At 46.5% G+C, this 20711-nt stretch overlaps 1 protein-coding gene across 1 annotated transcript in view; it reads right to left on the reverse strand.

The window, feature by feature from the left end:
* Positions 1-424: 424 nt before the first annotated feature.
* Positions 425-20711, reverse strand: part of LOC144168909 (uncharacterized) — a 59592-nt gene continuing 39305 nt past the window's right edge. Inside the window, exon 6 of the mRNA XM_077697906.1 lies at positions 425-1256. Coding sequence (XP_077554032.1) covers positions 1130-1256 — 127 coding nt within the window. The 3' untranslated portion in view covers positions 425-1129. The remainder of the gene's footprint in view (positions 1257-20711) is intronic.

The raw sequence follows: 20711 nt of genomic DNA on the forward strand, positions 1-20711 counted from the left end.
CCTAGAAATCCAGCCACAATTCATAAATACGAAGTTATAATTTAATAAGTACTCCAGAACACCAGTGTGCCGGCTGCCGCTCGAACTAGGATAAAATTACGAGTTAAATGCGCAGGCAAATTTTTTGAAAGCTTCTAGTGATGCCGATTCTACGCAGAGTAATGACACCATGTACCCGTAAGTAGCACGGCCGTCTGTATCTCTTGTAAGTACTGAGCCATGCGATGTCGTGAAAATCGGTACCGGTCACTAGACGTGCTTCCTCATAAAAAACTACTCGCATTATTATACCAATATTGTTTGAAAGTTACAATCGTGGTGAGGTAAACCGGTAGGTAACATCACACTAAAAGACAAAGAGCTGCGGGATGTGACAAACAACGAACAGAAGAAGTACTGCGTTCATCATCATCGTATCTCCAGTCTCGTTCTTCTCTCCTCGTCGTTGTCATGCTCATTCAACTGCTCTGTTGAAGTTCGCTATAAGTGAACGCCTCTATGTTGGTCACTTTTATAAACATCTGCTTTATTTTTCACAAAATTGCAACTATTTAGACGAATGGACGCTTGACAAGCAGGCGAACTAATTGATAATCTAGGTGTTTTGCAAAATTTTATCGTCTTGCCGAATTAAGTGAAAGTATCAAAGAAAATTAATAAGGCGCCAGTGTATCTTTCGGTCTAGCCTAAATGTATTTTAATCTGCGTGACCGCATCTAATAATTACCAGTTAATGATGTACCGAACGGTATTTCCTTTCACCTTTCAATGACATGAATATTTTTCACATTTACAGCCTTACTCGGCACTACTATCAAAGCAGCCACTGTTCAGACTAACAATAAATACATGAGCAAGGTTTAGGCGTAGCCAGTCACGAGTATCTAACTTTCGGTGGCAGTGCGACAACTGAGGGTGGCGGTCAAATGGTAAAGCCTGTTTCTGCTATCCCCTAATAAATGACTTGCTATTAAGTGACATATAACAACAAGTTAACAACATCTAAACATGTTAAAAAACGCAAACAGCTAAGGCTCATCATTCTGCCGCTGTTTTTACAGGGCACACAAGTGCCCCTATCACAAGGGTTGAAAGGCAAAATCGGCTGGACTAGCAGTGCAACGTTTCTCTACGCCAGTTCGCCTCGCAGAGGTGACGTCATGGGGGTGGAGGAGCCTCCACTGGGTGCAACCTGCTCCAAGCACTCCTCGTCGCAGTCAAGGGAGTTCTCCAGCAGTATGGGCCCACCGGTTTTTCTGTTAAAGACAACAAAGACGCCATAGAAGAGCATGAGACACAGGCTACACAAACATAGCACCTCCATAGAGGAGGTCCAGCGGCTGTGGTGGGGAAAAATGTTTCAGGTTTACAGATATGAGCATAGTGATCATTTGCTGAAGCAAATATTACTACCAAAGCAGTGTTTCAAGAAGTTTTGCCTTGGCTTGAGATTTCGCAGACTCCCGTCTGTCGATATCTAACGGGTGATTGGGTGGTACCTTTTGCTTGCGCTGAAAGGCACGCGCGGACAGTCGAGCCTGAGCGTTACCAACGGCGAGACTGAGGAACCCAGCGCCAGCGAAATAGCCCCTACACTCTCGCCTATTTCGCTAGCACTGAAACGTAGGCACACACAGCTTACACGGCCAACAGGGCGCTGAGGAATCAGGCGAAAGTCACATAGCCTTCTCAGCGCCTAGTCTCAAAGTGCCGTGGCGGCAACGCTCCTAGCAAGCAAAGCGACCAGGCGAGCTTGCGTGTCGGAGGCTCAAACTCACTTGAGACGCAATGAATAACCCTGAAAGATGTAGCCTAGTAAAGCTTTCGCCCTAAAAAGGGAGGAAATAGAGGGTAGCGGCGAAAGAATTGATCGCAGCAAGCTCCCAAGAGGATTGTGCGACGATCTCTTAACCTCACAAATTTCACTAAAAACGCAAGCTATGTTGATCGATTATCGGTATGCACTGCTAGTTCTCGAACGTTTCTGCACGACCAGCTTAAATCAACCCAGAAAAAAAAAAACACGCGGTACACTGACTAGAAACTAACAACGGTGAGTTGAGTAAGTGGAATGCTTTGGCAAAGGTTGCCCTACTCTAAAGTTTTATCCGCAGAGCTGTTCGAGCTTGAGCTTGCTCCGCTGGCGTTAGCAAAAAACACAAAGAAAAAAACTTCCCCGGCTGGAGGCGCCCGACGTGACATTCGCGGTTTCTTTACGAAAAAAATCCGAGTGCACGTGAGCATGCCCCTCGTGAGGAGTACCTGGCGTCGTTTAGGCTTGCCCGTGCGCTTGCGCCATGCGAGGGGCTCTCACACTCGTCATTTTCTGGTTGGTTGAGCATGGAAATTTCGGGGCGGGATCTTTGAAACGGGGAAACCGTGGGCGGGTCGGAGAAAGCGATGTAAGCGGGCTGGATTCGGTAGGCGGCGACGACGTTTTGGCGGCCGTTAATGTCAAGAGTGACACTCTTGTGCGGCCGCTCGTCGCACGAGGAACGTGCATATAATTGCTCCTTCTGCTCCCGTTCTGCTTGGATACGCTGTCCGTGTCGCTGGAGTCGAGCTCGGTCGAGCCCCAGCTGTGGTGCTTCTCCAACGTAGCACCACCAGTGCAAGCTGCGCCGATTTTTTTTTTGTGGTCTCATTTATTGCCGAGTATATCTTCCTGCACCATCGCAGGGTTTAAACCCAATAGGGGCCCGAACGTGGGACAGGTGGCGCTGCTGGCGCCGTTCAACAGCGCCACCAGCGGAAGAAAATCGCAAAACTGAACTGGGTATTTCCTGGCGTGTGAATGTGGAGCACGCGTGTTTACGTGCAGATTAAAAGTGCAACCGCTCGTTACCGTGATGATGTTGGTCACGTGACACGCACAATTTTTGCCAGAAACTAGGTCCGGGCGACGCGCGTTCATTTTAATTACGTAAAATTTAGGTTAATTAATTAATTAGTGGTCATTGACTGGGTAAAGTCAATGTGAGGCCACTAGGGAATGTGAGGTATCAAATTAAAGGTCTTAATGAGTGCAATCACGTGGGGCAAGTTAAAAATTGCTTCCTGGTCATAGTCATTAGACAGTCATATGAGTCATAGATCGGGTTAAAAGTCAAAATGGTGCTATTAGGGCTTGTGAGGTATCAAATTAAAGGTCTCGATGAGTGGAATCATGGGGCACAAAGTAAAATTCGCTTCCTGGTCATAGTCATGAGACAGTCATGTGAGTCATGGATTAGGTTAAAAGGCAATGTGAGGCCACTAGGGGTTGTGAGGTATCAAATTAAAGGTCTTAATGAGTGGAATCACGTGGGACAAGTTAAAAATTGCTTCATGGTCATAGTCATGAGACAGTCACATGAGTCATAGATTGGGTTAAAAGTCGAAATGGTGCCACTAGGGCTTGTGAGGTATCAAATTAAAGGTCTCGATGGGTGGAATCATGGGGCACAAAGTAACATTTGCTTCCTGGTCATAGTCATGAGACAGTCGTGTGAGTCATGGATTATGTTAAAGGCAATGTGAGGTCACTAGGGCTTGTGAGGTATCAAATTAAAGGTCTTAATGAGTGGAATCACGTGGGACAAGTTAAAAATTGCTTCCTGGTCATAGTCATGAGACAGTCATATGAGTCATAGATTGGGTTAAAAGTCAAATTGGTGCCACTAGGGCTTGTGAGGTATCAAATTAAAGGTATCGATGAGTGGAATCGCGTGGGACAAGTTAAAAATTGCTTCCTGGTCATAGTCATGAGATAGTCATGTGAGTCATGGATTAGGTTAAAAGTCAATGTGAGGCCACTAGGGGTTGTGAGGTATCAAATTAAAGGTCTTAATGAGTGGAATCACGTGGGACAAGTTAAAAATTGCTTCCTGGTCATAGTCATGAGACAGTCACATGAGTCATAGATTGGGTTAAAAGTCGAAATGGTGCCACTAGGGCTTGTGGGGTATCAAATTAAAGGTCTCGATGAGTGGAATCGCGTTGGACAAGTTAAAAATTGCTTCCTGGTCATAGTCATGAGACAGTCATGTGAGTCATGGATTAGGTTAAAAGTCAATATGAGGCCACTATAATTGTGAGGTATCAAATTAAAGGTCTTAATCAGTGGAATCACGTGGCAAAAGTTAAAAATTGCTTCCTGGTCATAGTCATGAGACAGTCATATGAGTCATAGATTGGGATAAAAGTCAAAATTATGCCACTAGGGCTTGTGAGGTATCAAATTAAAGGTCTCGATGAGAGGAATCATGGGGCACAAAGTAAAATTCGCTTCCTGGTCATAGTCATGAGACAGTCATGTGAGTCATTGATTGGGTTAACAGTCAATGTGAGGCCACTAGGGCTTGTGAGGTATCAAATTAAAGGTCTTAATGAGTGGAATCACGTGGGAAAAGTTAAAAATTGCTTCCTGGTCATAGTCATGAGACAGTCATATGAGTCATAGATTGGGTTAAAAGTCAAATTGGTGCCACTAGGGCTTGTGAGGTATCAAATTAAAGGTATCGATGAGTGGAATCACGTGGGACAAATTAAAAATTGCTTTCTTGTTATAGTCATGGGATAGTCACGTGAGTCACAAATTGGGTAAAAGTCAAAGTGGTTCCACTAGGGCTCGTGAGGTATCAAAATAAAGGCCTTGATGAGGGGAATCATGGACAAATTAAAAGTCGCTTACTGGTTATAGTCATGAGATGGTAACGTGAGTCACGAATTGGTTTAAAAGTCAAAGTGGTGCCAGTAGGGCTTGTGAGGTATGAAATTAAAGGTCTCGATGAGGGGAATCACATGTGACAAATTAAAAATTGCTTCCTAGTTATACTTATGAGATAGTCACGTGAGTCATAGGTTCGGTTAACCGTGAGTGTGACGCTACTGGGGCTTGGGGGAGATCAAATGAAAGGTCTCCATCTAGAATGTTTTCATACAATCTATTTTTTGAAAAGATAACGAACGAATATCTTTAAATAAAGTTAGAAAGATCACCAGTTTAGGTGACATCAGTTGATATTACAAGCCGACACAAGTCCGCGAAGAATCCGTATTAGGGTACAGCGCACATTGTGGGCGCGATTTTATCTTTACATAGTACTTGTTTGCCTTTCTTTATTTTAAACACAATATGAAGGGGAAATATGTTTGCTGACACTTTTTAGAAACCGTATTTTTTGGTGTATTAGTGAACTTTCTTCACTGTTGATGCGGCACTGCTGTCGAGGCCACTCTATTCGCCGCTGAATGACCTCCCGAACCACGGTTCGCCGCTAAATATCATTCATCTCAAACGTCCTTCGGTGTTGTCGTGTAGCGCTGAAACATTGACATAAAGCAAATGTCATTCGCTCGAAAGATAATTTGATCTGCCGTCTGGGAGTTGTATAACATATGCTACACAGTTTCGACCGTAATCCATATTAGTGCTCATAAAATAAAATAATATTGATGAGGTGCAGCATTTCTATGGCAGCCGCTTGTGTAACCAAGGTAATGCGGCCTTCGCAGAACACTCCGTGCCAATACACGGCTTGCACACCATCCGCGCTGGCCGGTTGCATAATGTAGTTCGCCCAAGCGGGGCGCGATGGTGAAGTAACAGAACTTCACATGTGTTGCCGTCAGCCCACCCCGGAAAATATTTGTACGGGGATCTTTCTAAATGCGGGCTGATTTTTCTGAGCCACTGCAAAAACCGTTACTCGGACTTGGGCATATATACTGTAACAGTCGAATGAAGTGAGCCTCAAAGCTAAGCTATGTGATGAGGTACAAGATGTCTAGCGGAGCTGCAGAAGGACGATCGTTACAATAATAATCATAGCCACTTCTTTGTCTGCGCCTCGAATTGATACGGTATTGGAATGAAAGTGGGCGGATGAGTATTCATGTTCTGGAACCACACTTGTGGCAAAAATGGATCTATTGCCCTAAGCGTAAATGCAAGTAGGGTGCCATAAGCCCGCTCTCTATGGTGCGAATTGACAAACGAATTCGCAGCTGCGGCGTCGCTAGTGCGGCAATATGTCGTTTCGCGGGACAAGCTGAAACAATCCAAGTTATCAATTTTCGTTGCTGCCGACGCTACAAAATTGCTTCCACACGTTCAGAGGCACAGTTGAAGAAGACGAAGCGAGAAGCGACTTAAGGAGAACCATAGGGAGAATGGGCTCAAAATACAAGAACAAGTGAACACTCCTAAGATGGCGTTACCGGTTGCACGAAAGAAGTGGTCACAGCCTCTCCTAAACTTTCCTTATTTTTTATGGTGGAATAGTTTACAAATCGTGGTGCCAGTGTTCAGATAGTTGTGAATAGTTGTAGCGAGACGACACAAACAGGTATCTGTATATTGGAATACATGCATGTCGATTTATTCATTACAGTTTTAAGGAGCAGAAAAGACAGTATAGTGCTGTCACGTTAAAAGAGTAACCCTTCGAAACGTCTTGCAGGGCGCATCATGGCGCTGTTGCGCCGCGCATTCCCTAAGAAGTGGGTGACGTCGCCACGAGTATTCTTGGGGACAGTCATTCTGGACGGCGCATCACGTGACTGGCGTTACTCGTTCTGTCGGTGGCTTGCAACATACTCTCTAGAGCATGAAGTCGTTTATAACAAATTTCACTACAGGAAAGTTTGGCGCTGCAATCAGGTGCCGTCATGGGACTGCTGGAAAATATTATATTTTTACTTCACCGGCCTTTCAAATTCCTCAGCTTCATGATTGACAACTCTTTTCCCGACGGTGGCTCGAGTTTATTTTCCCCCTAGCAGCACGACGCTTCCTATCCACTACTTTGGAGCAAGCACTGCTTGCTTTCTTGAGGCGCTGCGTGTTGCTTTTTTGGGGGGCTGTTAATTCGCGCCAAAGAGCCATAGAAAAAAGAGCTCTGAACAGATGCAGCGAACGCAGGAGAGTCGGATCAAATTGAGCAAACTTCGACTGCATCTATGGTGGTGGAGGGGGAGCGGAAGAGACCAGGGTGGGGGGGGGGACACAAGGGGGTTTTACAGGCTCGGATGGCAGACGACTACTGTCTTTCGATGGCATTTGCAGCAAAGGACGGAGATATAGGGCCTTTTTAAATTCAATTTATGAGAGTTTACGCGCCGCGGCTGTGCACCTGGGCCACGAGGGCTCTGGATTACTTTTGAGCACCTGCGCACCTTTAACGCGCGACGAAATCTCGACATACGATCGCCTTTTTTTCTCCTCCATAAGAAAAGCAGAGATCGCGAACGGGATCAAACCCGCGTCCTTGGGCTCAGCAGCATAACTGAGCCACTGCAGCGGGTGCTATTTTCAGTTACTGCTGTAAGACTGCCAGGGGATGTAAAAGGCTTCCGAAGCGCGCTGGTTCGTCATGTGTATATTTGTTTACTACCATAAAAACGTAAAGCACCATAGATATGTTTACCATCCTGGTATATTATTGTGTTGGTGCTACGTACGTTGCTTCACATGGCATATCAGCCACAAGTAACAAAGTAGCAATAAACAAACAAAACAAATGAATATATTTATTTTTTATATATAAGACAAAAGCTTCATTTCGAATTGCAAGGAGATGCCACCACAGTAGAGTTGTAATTTCCATCAAATAGTGAAGGGCGTGAAAAAAATTTTCTTTTCATGTTTTTTTAGAAAAATATCGGAAATAGAAAAAACACGATTCCAAACATATTAAAAGCTCGACATGCTTTTAAAGGGCTGCTGAAGAGCTTTTCAAAACATTTGTTGGTAGCATTCCTTTATAGTTTTCTTGACGCTAAATCAGGAAAAGGTGTTTATTGCTTGTGAAAATACACCCAAACAGCCTTTTTTTTTCGCGAAAGCAAACGACCCCTGCCCAATGTGCGGTAAGAGATGTGGCTTCCTTTCGCGATCGGGCCCCGGTAGATAACGTCCTATTCGGAAGCACCGGAGCTGCGTTGACCACTCAGCATGCAGAGCTCATTCTGTTCTCATTCCGAAACGGGTCAGAAAGTCCCCAGTAATATTGAAGACGCACAAAATCTTCCCTTAGAATAGGGGAGCTTGAAGAAAGCAGAAACTGAACAAGTCTGCTCTCGGCGAGCTTAAAAAACGAATATTCACCGAACGACTCATAGCCGACTTTGGACTACTTTGGACTTTGGGATGCCGGGATCTTGTGCAGATATGCTATTGTCGCTTTCACCACCAGCGCGAACACACATTCCTAGCACACTTTTCAACACCCCATCAGACCCCATCTCGAATGTGCAACTTGCTTTTTACATTCGGGAGGGCAATAACAAGCTCTAGGGCATCACTTTGACTTTTACCCCAATCTATGACTCACGTCACTATCCCATGAATATAAGCAGGAAGCAATATTTAATTTGTCCCACGTAATTCTCCTAATCGACACCTTTATTTTATTCCTCAGAAGCCCTAGTGGCACCACTTTCACTTTTAACCCAATCTATAACTCACGTGACTAGCTCGTGACTATAACCAGGATGCAATTTCTAATTTGTCCATGATTCCCCTCATCGAGACCTTTATTTTGATACCTCACGAGCCCTAGTGGCACCACTTTGACTTTTACCCAATTTGTGACTCACGTGACTATCTCATGACTATAACAAGACAGCAATTTTTAATTTCTCCCACTTGATTCCCCTAATCGAGGCCTTTAATTTGATACCTCACAAGCCCTGGTGGCATCACTTTGACTTTTAACCTAATGCATGACTCACATGACTGTCTCATGACTATGACCAGGAAGCAATTTTTAACTTGTCCCACGCGATTCCTCTCATCGAGACCTTTAATTTGATACCTCACAAGCCCTATTGGCCTCACATTGACTTTTAACCTAATCCATGACTCACATGACTGTCTCATGACTATGACCAGGAAGCAATTTTTAACTTGTCCCACGCGATTCCACTCATCGAGACCTTTAATTTGATACCTCACAAGCCCTAGTGGCACCACTTTGACTTTTAGCCCAATCCATGACTCATGATGATGATGATGATGATCGTTGGATGTTTATGGCGCAAGGCCAACTGGGGCAAAGAGCGCCAAAACAATAGTCGATGATAGGGGTGAAACCTTAAACACTAAGTAAAATCAGCAAAAACAAAAGTAAAATCACAACACGACAATGAGCATGGCTGGTGTATAGGGCCAGATTTCATGATGCGTGATAGGACATGAGGTTTAAAAACTTGACGTCGGACAAATACTCAAACACACGTTTCACGGAAACAATGGCATCATCACCTAGGAAAAACGATGGATGTAGGGGGAGATGTTGTCTGTAGAGTTCTCTGAAGTGTTTGTGTCGTGTTGTGTGAAGTGCCTTGCATGTGATTAGTATGTGCACTACGGATAGGGCCTCTCCGCACCTGCCGCACTGGGGTCTAGGAGATCCCGTCAGCAGATACGAGTGCGTCGCATGGGTGTGCCCTATCCGTAGCCTTGCCAAGGCGACTTCTGTGTGTCTGTTGTGTGAGTCAGTTGTGTACCGTCCCAAGTGTGGCTTTATTACGTGTAGTTTGTTGTCTGTCTGTTCGTCCCAGTGTGTTTGCCATGTTCTGCGCAGGTGCTGTTTTATGTGAGGCTTGAGGTCTGTATATGGTACGCTTGTTATGTCGACAGTGTTCCTGAGTGCAGCAGCACCGGCCCTCTCGTCCGCCAACTCGTTCCCAGCGATCCCAGCGTGTCCTGGGACCCAGCAGAGGAGCAGCCGATGCTTCTCCGCATACACCGACATGATAGTGTTGAATACAAGATTAATTATGTGGTTTTGGGGGGGTTTATGCGATGATAATGCGCGAACAACACTCAAAGAATCTGTGTAGATGATAGAATTGGGAATTTGATTTTCAAGCATATGTCGTACAATCAGTAAAATTCCGTACGCCTCTGCTGAAAAAATTGTTGTGTGCACGCTCATGGTTCTGGCTGCATTGAAATTTGGACCATGAGCAGCGCACGACACCATAGTGGAGGTTTTAGAAGCGTCACTGTAGAATTCAGCACGTGGGTATTTGAACTGCAAAGAAAGAAAGTGCTGAAGTATTGCAGCTCGCGGTACCCGATTTTTGTCAAGCTTTATAAAAGAAAGGTCACAGGACACAGGGCGAACTTGCCAAGGCGGTAAAATGTTTAAAGAGGATGACCTGTACACGTCTAAAAACGAAGCACTCAGATCCGAGGCTCGCTCTCTCGCTCGAAGTGAAAAAGGCGGAGTAATGGACGGGCGATATACAAACAGCACAGATGTGGATGTATCGTTAAGGACAGGATAACAAGGGTGGTTATTCTGAGATGAAATTTTAAAAGCATAAAGCAAGTCCATGTACGTTCGCTGGTTCTCAAGGCTCCATTTATTACATTCAACATATAGACTCTCGACAGGGCTAGTGCGAAAAGCACCCGACGCAAGCCGTAGCCCCAAGTGTAGTACTGGGTCAAGCATTCGCAATGCTGTTTTACTCGCCGACCCATATACCACACTGCCATAGTCCAAACGAGACCCAACCAAAGCAGTATACAAGCGCAGCAGGAGTTCTTTATCGGAACCATAGGATTGGTGTGAGAGAACCTTAAGGATATTCATTGTTTTAAGACATTTTTGTTTTAGTTGTTTCATATGAGAAATAAAGGAAAGTTTTTCATCAAGAATTATACCGAGGAACTTGTGTTCTTTTTTGACCGGAATCGAGACACCATTCAGTTTGATGTCTGGATCTGGCCTGATCCCACGCCTTTTGGAAAACACAACACAAGTGCTCTTGACTGGGTTCAGCTTAAAACCGTTCTGATCTGCCCAGCCTGCTAGTTTGTTGACACCAAGCTGGACTTGGCGTTCGCAGATTGACATATTGCATGATTTAAAAGAAATTTGCACATCATCTACATATATTGTACAGGAAATGGTTCGTGGCAACGCCTTTCGAAGTGAGTTCATCTTGACAATGAACAATGTGCAGCTCAAAACGCCGCCTTGAGGCACGCCGTTTTCCTGCAGGAAAACATTTGAAAGGGCAGTGCCAACTCTCACACGAAAGGTTCGCTCCGCCAGGTAGCTACGAAGTGTATTAAACATATTTCCCGAGACACTGAAGGCTTTTAGGTCGCAAAGTATCCCGTATCGCCAAGCGGTATCGTAGGCTTTCTCGAGATCAAAAAAGACCGTAGCACAAAACTGTTTGTGGACAAAGGCATCCTTTATATACGACTCAAGGGCGACGAGTTGGTCGTTTGTGGATCGCCCCACCCTGAAGCCGGCCTGGCAGCTCTCGAGAAGACCATTATATTCTAAGAAGTACACGAGTCTCCTGTTAATCATCTTCTCGAGAAGCTTGCACAGGCAGCTTGTGAGGGCGATGGGTCGGTAACTGGCGGCAGAAGACGGGTCCTTACCCTCCTTCAAGAACGCCACTACAATAGCCTCCCTCCAAGATTTCGGAATGTGCCCCGAAAGCCATATGTTGTTGTATAAGTGTAGGAGTGTTTCAAGAGTATCTGGGTGTAGGTGTTGTATCATTGTGTATGTAATCTGATCTGCGCCTGGAGCTGAAGGTTTACATGTGCTCAGGGCAGCCTTCAGCTCATAAAGAGTAAATTCAGAGTTGTAACCAGATTTTGACTTGTTATTATCATGTAAGGACTTCTTTTCACAAGTGGTTTTATGTCTCAGGAAAGTGTTTGTGTAGTGTGCAGAGCTGGAAACGTGTTGAAAGTGTTGTGCAAGTGTGTTAGCCTGGTCTTCCAGTGTGTCCCCTGTTGTACTAACCAGGGGCAGGCTGTGTGTCTGTTGTCCTTTTAGTTTTCGTATTCGTGTCCAGACTTTGTGTGTGTCTGTGTACGAGTTAATAGATGTAAGGAAGGTGCGCCAACTCTCTCGTTTTGCCTCACGGCGCACACGTTTTCCTAACGCCTTGGCCCGTTTGAACAAAATAAGGTTGCCCGACGTGGGGTACCGTCGAAGGATACCCCACGCCTTGTTCTGGGCCTCTCGCGCCCGCCTACAGTCCTCATTCCACCACGGCCTCCTCTGATTGCGCGGAGCACCAGAGGCGTGGGGAATGGACTTCTCAGCGGCGTCGAGGATGTGCGCCGTGAGGAGTTGGGTAGCTTCTTCAACGTGTAGGTGTTCAATGGATGTGTGGTGTAGTTTAGATGTTTCTGTAAATGTACTCCAGTTCGCTCTATCTTCATTGAACCTGTTATGGGAAGATGGACTGCTCGGGCCTTTACCTAAGTATGTTAATGTGGTTGGGAAGTGGTCACTGCCATATGGGTTAGTGCCAACGTCCCATTCTAGAGATGGAAAGAGTACTGCAGAGCCAATCGCCAAATCGAGGTGCGAATAACTATTGTGTCCTATATTATGGTATGTAGGCTTGTTTGTATTGAATAGACATGCTCCCGAAGATGTTAGATATTTTTCGATAAGGCGACCTCGGGCATCTGTGCGAGCAGAGCCCCAAAGAGAGTTATGTGCGTTGAGGTCGCCTAAAAGAATGAAAGGTGTGGGTAGCTGATCCATAATACCCTCGAAATCCGAGCTCTAGAGCTGGAAATCAGGAGGGATGTAAACTGAGCATAGAGTTATTAGCCTATTGAAAATTATGGTACGAATGGCAACAGCCTCAAGGACGGTCTGTAACAGGATAGAATGACACGCCAAGGACTTTCGGGCAATGATGGCCACACCCCCGGAAGATGTACCACCACCAACCCTGTCCTTCCTAAATACCTGGTAACTATTCAAAAAGTTTGTATGTCTGGAATTTAAGTGTGTTTCTTGTACACACATGACACTTGGCTGATTGGAATGCAGTAACTCATAAACATCATCAAGATTTTTAAGAAGGCCTCTGCAGTTCCATTGTATGATATTTTCTCTTCCCATTATTGAAGTTTAGATCTACTGGAGTATGTGTGTGTTTACGTGTCGGCTTTCGGGGCTTGTACTCTTGGAAGGGGCTTTTTCATTTTGTCTACTGACCTGGACGCCGGAGCCCGTTCCTTCCGCTGTGGTGCATGCCGGAACGGCTCGACGTCTAGGTCGTCATCTGAGGGCAAGGGGGTGCCCAGCGGACTGGGCCCCCTAGACTTGGACTGGGCACCCTTTGCGGTGCCCTTCGTTTTGGCCGCGACCGCCGAGGGCGTCACGAGCGCCCCGGGTGGCACAGGCGGTGCGGCGGAGGTGGGAACTGCTGCGGTTTCCTCCAGCTCCATCTCCTCCGGGCCCTCGCAGGCGCTTCGGGCCGGTGGAGAGGAGGAAACAGTGGGTGCAGCAGCATCCCCACGAGACGTGGTTGCCACCACAGCCGCTGCTGGCTCAGCGAGCGGTGCGGAGGCGGGTTGGGCTGCCTGAGGCAACCCAGAGGGGGGCGGGGGCGGGACCAAGTCCAACTCGCGGTACTGGGTCCCCGCCGAAACAAGACGCCGCTCCGCCCCCCGGCGAGCTGCGTCGGCGTACCTCCCCAGGGGGAAAGAGGCGAACCTCTTTCGCGCCTCGGGGAAGGAGATGTTCTCGGTTACTTTTACGTGAATTATCTTCTTCTCCTGGTGAAATTTCTCACAGCTGCGGGACCATGCCGCGTGCGGCCCCTGACAGTTTGCGCAGGTGAAGGTGGTGGAGTCACAATTTTCAGTGGGGTGGTCGTGTGCGGCGCATTTTGCGCAGGTCTGTTTGCCGCGGCAAGAAGTCGTAGCGTGCCCGAACCGCTGGCACTTGTAGCAGCGGCGCGGGTTAGGTATGTACGGACGTACACCACACCTAATGAAACCAGCATTGATGTGCTCAGGAAGTTTTGAACTGCTGAATGTTAAGACTACGTGCTTTGTTGGTATTTCTACATTGTCGCGACGGATGGTGATTCTCCTGACAGCTGTTACGCCCTGATCCTTCAGGCCTTCCAGAAGGTCGGCCTCTGTTCACTTAGCAGATCTGGCTGAGATATCACCCCCTGCGAGCTGTTGAGGCTGCGGTGGGGTGTGACAGTGATGTCCAGATCTGCCATGCGGGTTTGGGTCAGGAGATTTGTGGCTTGCTGCTGCGTCTTGACTTCAACCAACACTTCGCCTGTTCGTAGTTTTTTCGCTTCGAAAGATTTGCCAATGATTCCTTCAAGGAACTTGGAGACGAGGAATACAGATTGGGAGGAGACGGGTTTGGATTTGTCTATTGATTCGAGGACCAAAAAACGGGGATAGTTGTCATGTTTTGGAACGTTGATAGTTGGTAGGGGTGGAAAGGAAACTTCGGTGCGGCCCCTTTTCGGGGGCCGATCACGTCTGGGGGGGGGTTTCGAAAATGCCATATGATACATTAAAAAGCAGGGAGACTGGGGTACTTTCTTCTTTGACCTTACCCTGGTAGCCAAAGAGGTCCCGGAGCTCCCTGCCTGGTAGACAGACAGGGAGCCCATCCGCCGGAGCTTGACCTGGGCTCCGACGGCCACCGTTCGTGGTTTCTAACCCTCCACCTATAAACACATTGCCACGGTTGGATCCAGCGTATGTTTGGGGGCTCGGGGTCCGCGGTATCGCCAGTACCGTCACCAAGATTGCTCAAGGTGCCCCGTGCGGGGAATCCATGACTCACATGACTGTCTCATGGCTATGACCAGGAAGCAATTTTTAATTTGTCCCGCGCGATTCCCCTCATCGAGACCTTTATTCTGATACCTCACAAGCCCTAGTGGCACCATTTTGACTTTTAACCCAATCCATGACTCACATGACTGTCCATGACTATGACCAGGAAGCAATTTTTAACTTGTCCCACGCGATTCCCCTAATCGAGGCCTTTAATTTGATACCTCACAAGCCCTGGTGGCATCACTTTGACTTTTAACCCAATCCATGACTCACATGACTGTCTCATGACTATGACAAGGAAGCAATTTTTAACTTGTCCCCCATTATTCTACTCAGCGAGACCTTTAATTTGATACCTCACAAGCCCTAGTGGCACCGGTTTGACTTTTAACCCAATGTATGACTCACATGACTATCTCATGAATATGACCAGGAAGCAAGTTTTAACTTGTCCCACGCGCTTCCATTCATTAAGACCTTTAATTTGATACCTCACAAGCCCTAGTGGCACCACTTTGACTTTTAACCCAATCCATGACTCATATGACTGTCTCATGACAATGACCAGGAAGCAATTTTTAATTTGTCCCGCGCGATTCCCCTCATCGAGAGCTTTATTCTGATACCTCACAAGCCCTAGTGGCCTCACATTGACTTTTAACCTAATCCATGACTCACATGACTGTCTCATGACTATAACCAGGAAACAATTTTTAACTTGCCCCATGCGATTCCACTCATTGAGACCTTTAATTTGATACCTCACAAGCCCTAGTGGCACCACTTTGACTTTTTACCCAATCCATGACTCACATGACTGTCTCATGACTATGACCAGGAATCAATTTTTAACTTGTCCCACGCGATTCCCCTAATCGAGGCCTTTAATTTGATACTTCACAAGCCCTGGTGGCATCACTTTGACTTTTAACCCAATCCATGACTCACATGACTGTCTCATGACTATGACCAGGAAGCAATTTTTAACTTGTCCCACGCGATTCCCCTAATCGAGGCCTTTAATTTGATACCTCACAAGCCCTGGTGGCATCACTTTGACTTTTAACCCAATCCATGACTCACATGACTGTCTCATGACTATGACAAGGAAGCAATTTTTAACTTATCCCACGCGATTCCACTCATTAAGACCTTTAATTTGATACCTCAGAAGCCCTAGTGGCCTCACATTGACTGTTAACGCAATCCATGACTCACATGACTGTCTCATGACTATGACCAGGACGCAATTTGTAATTTGTCCCCCGTGATTCCCCTCATCGAGACCTTTAATTTGATACCCCACACGCCCTAGTGGCACCACTTTGACTTTTAACCCAATTCGTGACTCACGTGACTATCTCGTGACCATAACCAGTAAGCAGTTTTTAATTTCTCCCTCGTGATTCCCCTAATCGAGACCTTTAATTTGATACCTCACGAGCCCTAGTCGCATCACTTTTCCTTTTAACCCAATCTATGACTCACGTGATTACCTCATGACTATTACCACGTGATTCCACTAATCGAGACCTTTAATTTGATACCTCACAACCCCTATTGACATCACTTTGACTTTTAACCCAATCTGACTAATCAATAATTAACTAATTAACCTAAATGAGGTAATTAACGTTCGAGCCCTACTGCCTCGGGAAACACTCGCGGCAAGCAAAAAAAAGCGCTCACGCTTAAAAAAAAAAATCACGTGCCGCAGCTGTGGGCATCGCGCTCACAGCTGCGGCACGTTCTTTTTTTTTTTTTAGTCCATAACTTCCGCTTTCCACCACTACGGGAAAAAAATGGCGCTAGTGTCGCGCGGCAAACTCCAGGTTCCGGTCCCTATTTGTGAAGCATATTTTCTTCCAGAAAGAGCGTAAATTTAAAAGACATTGTAGCATGTACTAAAATGCGCTTTATATAGCACCGTTCGCCGGACACAGCGGGGGAAATTCTTTAGGGGTACTTTTTTTTACTTCAACTGAGATTCATACAATACACAGGGGGTGACGCACAGAAGTAGGCTCGAAGAATTTCAAAACGAAGGTGAACAGAGCTGCCTGTTTGTATCAAAGTGCGATCAGCCTGTTTTGAAATTGCGTATAGCAGCAGCTGTGTGCGGAGAAAGAGAGCTGCAATATTTCCTGAATTTGGAAATGCCTCCATGCGTACGATAGAGGAATGTAGTCGTAGGTCGCATGCCAACGCCAATTCCACGGGGATCTTGCGCCTATTAAGACTACATTACACGATTTATTCGTAGGCGTTTCATATTTTGTAAGAAACACAGTTTCAATTTCTGCAGAAAGCGCAACCATCGTTACGGGTACGTATAACTGATTGTCAAAGGTGCTTCTCGAAGCAGACACACAAAACAATCAAGGACCCAAATTCTACTTCACAATTTGGTAACATGGTGCTGTCAATTCTGTAGCTGCGGTATCGATAACACTCGGGCTCCCCCACTACACTGCCTCAAACAGTTTCTGTTGTAAGGGTGCGAAACATGAGCACAGCTGCATAATGCCTCGATAGATCCTATTGTGCCGCATGTCTGGCTTGCTCATAACTGACTCTTTGAGCATCTTTTATTGTGTAGCTTTGTATGGATTTTGAGCACTTCTTAAGGATTGTGAAGAAATCAACGAGAACTGTGCCTGAGGACTGCTGATGCACCATTTAATTTCGGTAACATAGTTTATCGATTTTAATTTAAACTATTTAACATAGTTTATCGATTTATCGATTTAAATTTTCCTGACATCTATTATTACGAAAATTGCGTACACTGTGGCGGTTTTTGGGGTACAACAACGTCTGCCCTGGTTATACAATTCTTTCTTAAAGCACGCCCAAAATACTCCACACATCGTGATCAGCACCGAAATTGCAGCTGTTCTGTCAACTACCTGTTGATATCCTGGAGTTTTCCAGTGGCTAAGTCATTTTTAAGTTCCTAAAAGAGCAAAAATACTTTCTATAAAAAGCGCACTGCTGAATGGCATGCGCTATTCTAAAGCCCCGCACAAGGCAGCCGACTGCTTCAAATCGATCGTATTGAAACGGGTGCGACGCAACAGAAATGTCTTTGGTAAATCTCGTCCAGGTATTCTCGCGCACCTAGTTCCTATTCACGAGGCCCACACAACGAAGCTAATACAAAGGTATCCCCCTGCTTCACGCCATAGAAAAAAGTCACTGCCATACCACTATCTGAAGGTAAACGATCAGTGAAGCTGTTTGTGGGTTACTACACCAGACACCTGCCCCTAGTCGACACATTCCGATGTCACACATTGCCATAACGCCACGGCCGCGCGCTTACGCTCTTGAAAACCACGCATCATGGCAACTGGTCTGAGGTCCACGGAAAGCTACAAGCGATCACATACCGCACCAGAGGCGCCGCCGCAAACTACTGCTCAAACCGCGCCGTCTGGCAGGAGAAGCATTAAAGGGACACTGAAGTGATTAGTAAACATTGCGGGATTCCTAGCGCAAATTGTAGTTCGGAGTCCATAGGCCACGTTTAGACCATTCTGAGTGTGTTTACGTGCATTTCATTAGTAGAAAAATAATTCCAAAATTCTGCCCTCCTCTCTGAGTCCTCGCCCATTTTTTGTGGCGTTATGGTGTGACGTCAGGAGGAGATGAGTTGGCTTGACTGCGCTACTGCACGGCCCGCCGACTTTCCGGCAGTGTCAGTCGGCCCAGCGTTTAGTCCGCCAGCCCGAAACGGGTCGTTTAATTCGTTCGCTCAGTTGAAACTAAGCCACGACACGTTTGTGAATGGAAGAATGTGTGTTTCTTCAGTTTGTTAGTTTGTACACTGTATGAAGCTCCAAGTCCAGGTCGCTCCACACAAACGCTGCGCAATCGCAAATGCGACGCTTCGCTGGCTGGTACGGTAGTAGGAAAATCTAAGGCTACTTGAAGGTGGGAGAAGTTATCGAAGTCAATATAGGTGCTAAGGAAATAAAATCAACTGAATCTTTTAGCGTACAACGTAAAACTAGCGAGCAGGAAGCGCTTTTTTTCGCTGGGTGAACAAGCACAGCGGTCAGCACCACGACTCCGCATCTGCGAACGCCATTTCGTCTAAGAAATGCCATTGGTAAACGTGAGATATCGCGGCAATTTGGGGTACGCTTACTGCACGAGCGCTATACAATAAATAGCTACCTAAGCTGTTTGAAATGCTAAAACTAAATAAAAATAATAAATTCGTTATACGTTATATACCTCATATTTCAAACACCCACAGCGCTGGGCCGTGGCCGGAGTGAAGACGACGACGATGGCTGCTACGGCCACGATTGCAATGCATTCTGCTGGAAGCAGCGCATCGTGCTTGGGCCGAGGCCTCTCGCTAACCTCATCGAAGAGACAAAACTACGCTTCCAATATCATCTGGACCATTCGCCACAAGGAAAAAGACTCCAAAAATGGGACCACTTAAATAGTCAGTCTGAGAGCACCGATTTGCCGACAGCATTCCCTCCGTGGGAACGCCCACCCATCGAAATTCTGCGTCGACGCCCGATCCGCCAGGATAAAAGAAAAGTACTCGAACTTCAACTTCCGCATTCAACTTCAACTTCAACTCTCGCAAATGACAAGGAAGGCGACGAAGCTGACATCTACACCGACGCGGCTCTGAATGAAACGACGGCGGCCATTGCCTGGACATCTGAGGATCTGCCGAAATTGAATTGATCCAGGCACATTTCTAACACATACGACCTCGTAGAAGAGGTAGAACTTCTAGGAATTCTGGGAGCCCCGCAGCGAATTTATAACCATTCCGGCCATCTATCCACGAAGAAATTTCGCATCATCACGGATTCCTATGTTGCTGTCCGAGAGTTAAATCGTCCGTTTTCACCGAACAATACGGCAACAAACATCCTCACCTTGATAAGAGACCTACAAATTGAAGGCTTCAAAGTTCGAATTGTTTGGACTCCAGGACACACTAAAGGCGCAGAAGGCAACCGTATGGCACACGACGCTGCCAGGGAGAGGCTACAATGACCTCCCGTGGTGACCGCCACGCCCGTCCCCCATCTCCAGGCAGACTGGCCACTTCAGCTTCGTCACCTCAAAAAGGAAAGCTGCAAGTTCTTACAGGAAGAAACTCCTGTTGGCATCCTTGCCCCTCTCAAGCGCTTCTCGCGTCCAGGGGAAGTATTCACCAATAAAGTGTATGCGAATGCAGCGTACACCCCCCACATTATTTATAAATGCACAGCTCCAGCAGGATCCTAATTGCGCTGAGGCCCCCACTGTAGTCGTGAAGGCACACCAAATCTTTATCACTTAATTTGGCTTTGTCCATTATTCGACCGTAATCGCCACCAGCTTTTAACTGCAGATCCCGCCCCTGCGACTGAACAGCAACATGTTAGTCGGGTCCGCGACGATCCCACCACACTAGAAGCAATCACCGAGTACGCCCTTGAAAACGGACTCTACACATTAGTGTAACGGCCTGGTAGACTCCCCGTTCTACCTACAATGTGAACTGACTGCAGCGTGCACTGTTTTCAGTGTGAACCGCATTGTATACAGCGTGAACTGTACATTTAAGTGTGAGCTGGGCATTTTAGTGCCACTGACTTACTTTTATGTGTTCATTTTGTGATTAGGAGGCCAAGACTGCAACTGTGTTCATTGTGCGAGTTGTGACCTTCCCCTTTTCCCCTCATCCTTGCTCCCCCCAGGGCCCCATGGCCTCTCGTCTAATAAAGTTTTTCACTCACTCAGGTACTACAGTTGCGTCATCTGACGACTCCAGAACCTACAAGGTCGTACTGCCCCGTCTGCCTTCTGGTCCGTTACTCCACTGCGTGCGCTTCGGCTAGTGATTTCTACGAGTCCAAGCCGTCCTGGGAGGCTTATCTTAGGTATTTACAGCCGACAACATTGCAGTAGCGTAGTATGACGATTATTGAGATATCGAAACGGCTCATCCAGCGATAACGTCGGATGTCAAGCAAGCTGTTTTACAGAACCAAAACCGAAATTTGTTTTATTCTAACCTAGGACATGGTCCAATCACGGTACACATCCTCCCGAAGTCACAGCGTTTAGATCGTGTGGCCACCGCAGACCATGCATGGTA

Source organism: Haemaphysalis longicornis, unplaced genomic scaffold (assembly GCF_048455015.1).
Source record: "Haemaphysalis longicornis isolate Haplotype H1 unplaced genomic scaffold, Haemaphysalis longicornis Haplotype H1 scaffold_2, whole genome shotgun sequence".
NCBI lineage: Eukaryota > Metazoa > Arthropoda > Arachnida > Ixodida > Ixodidae > Haemaphysalis > Haemaphysalis longicornis.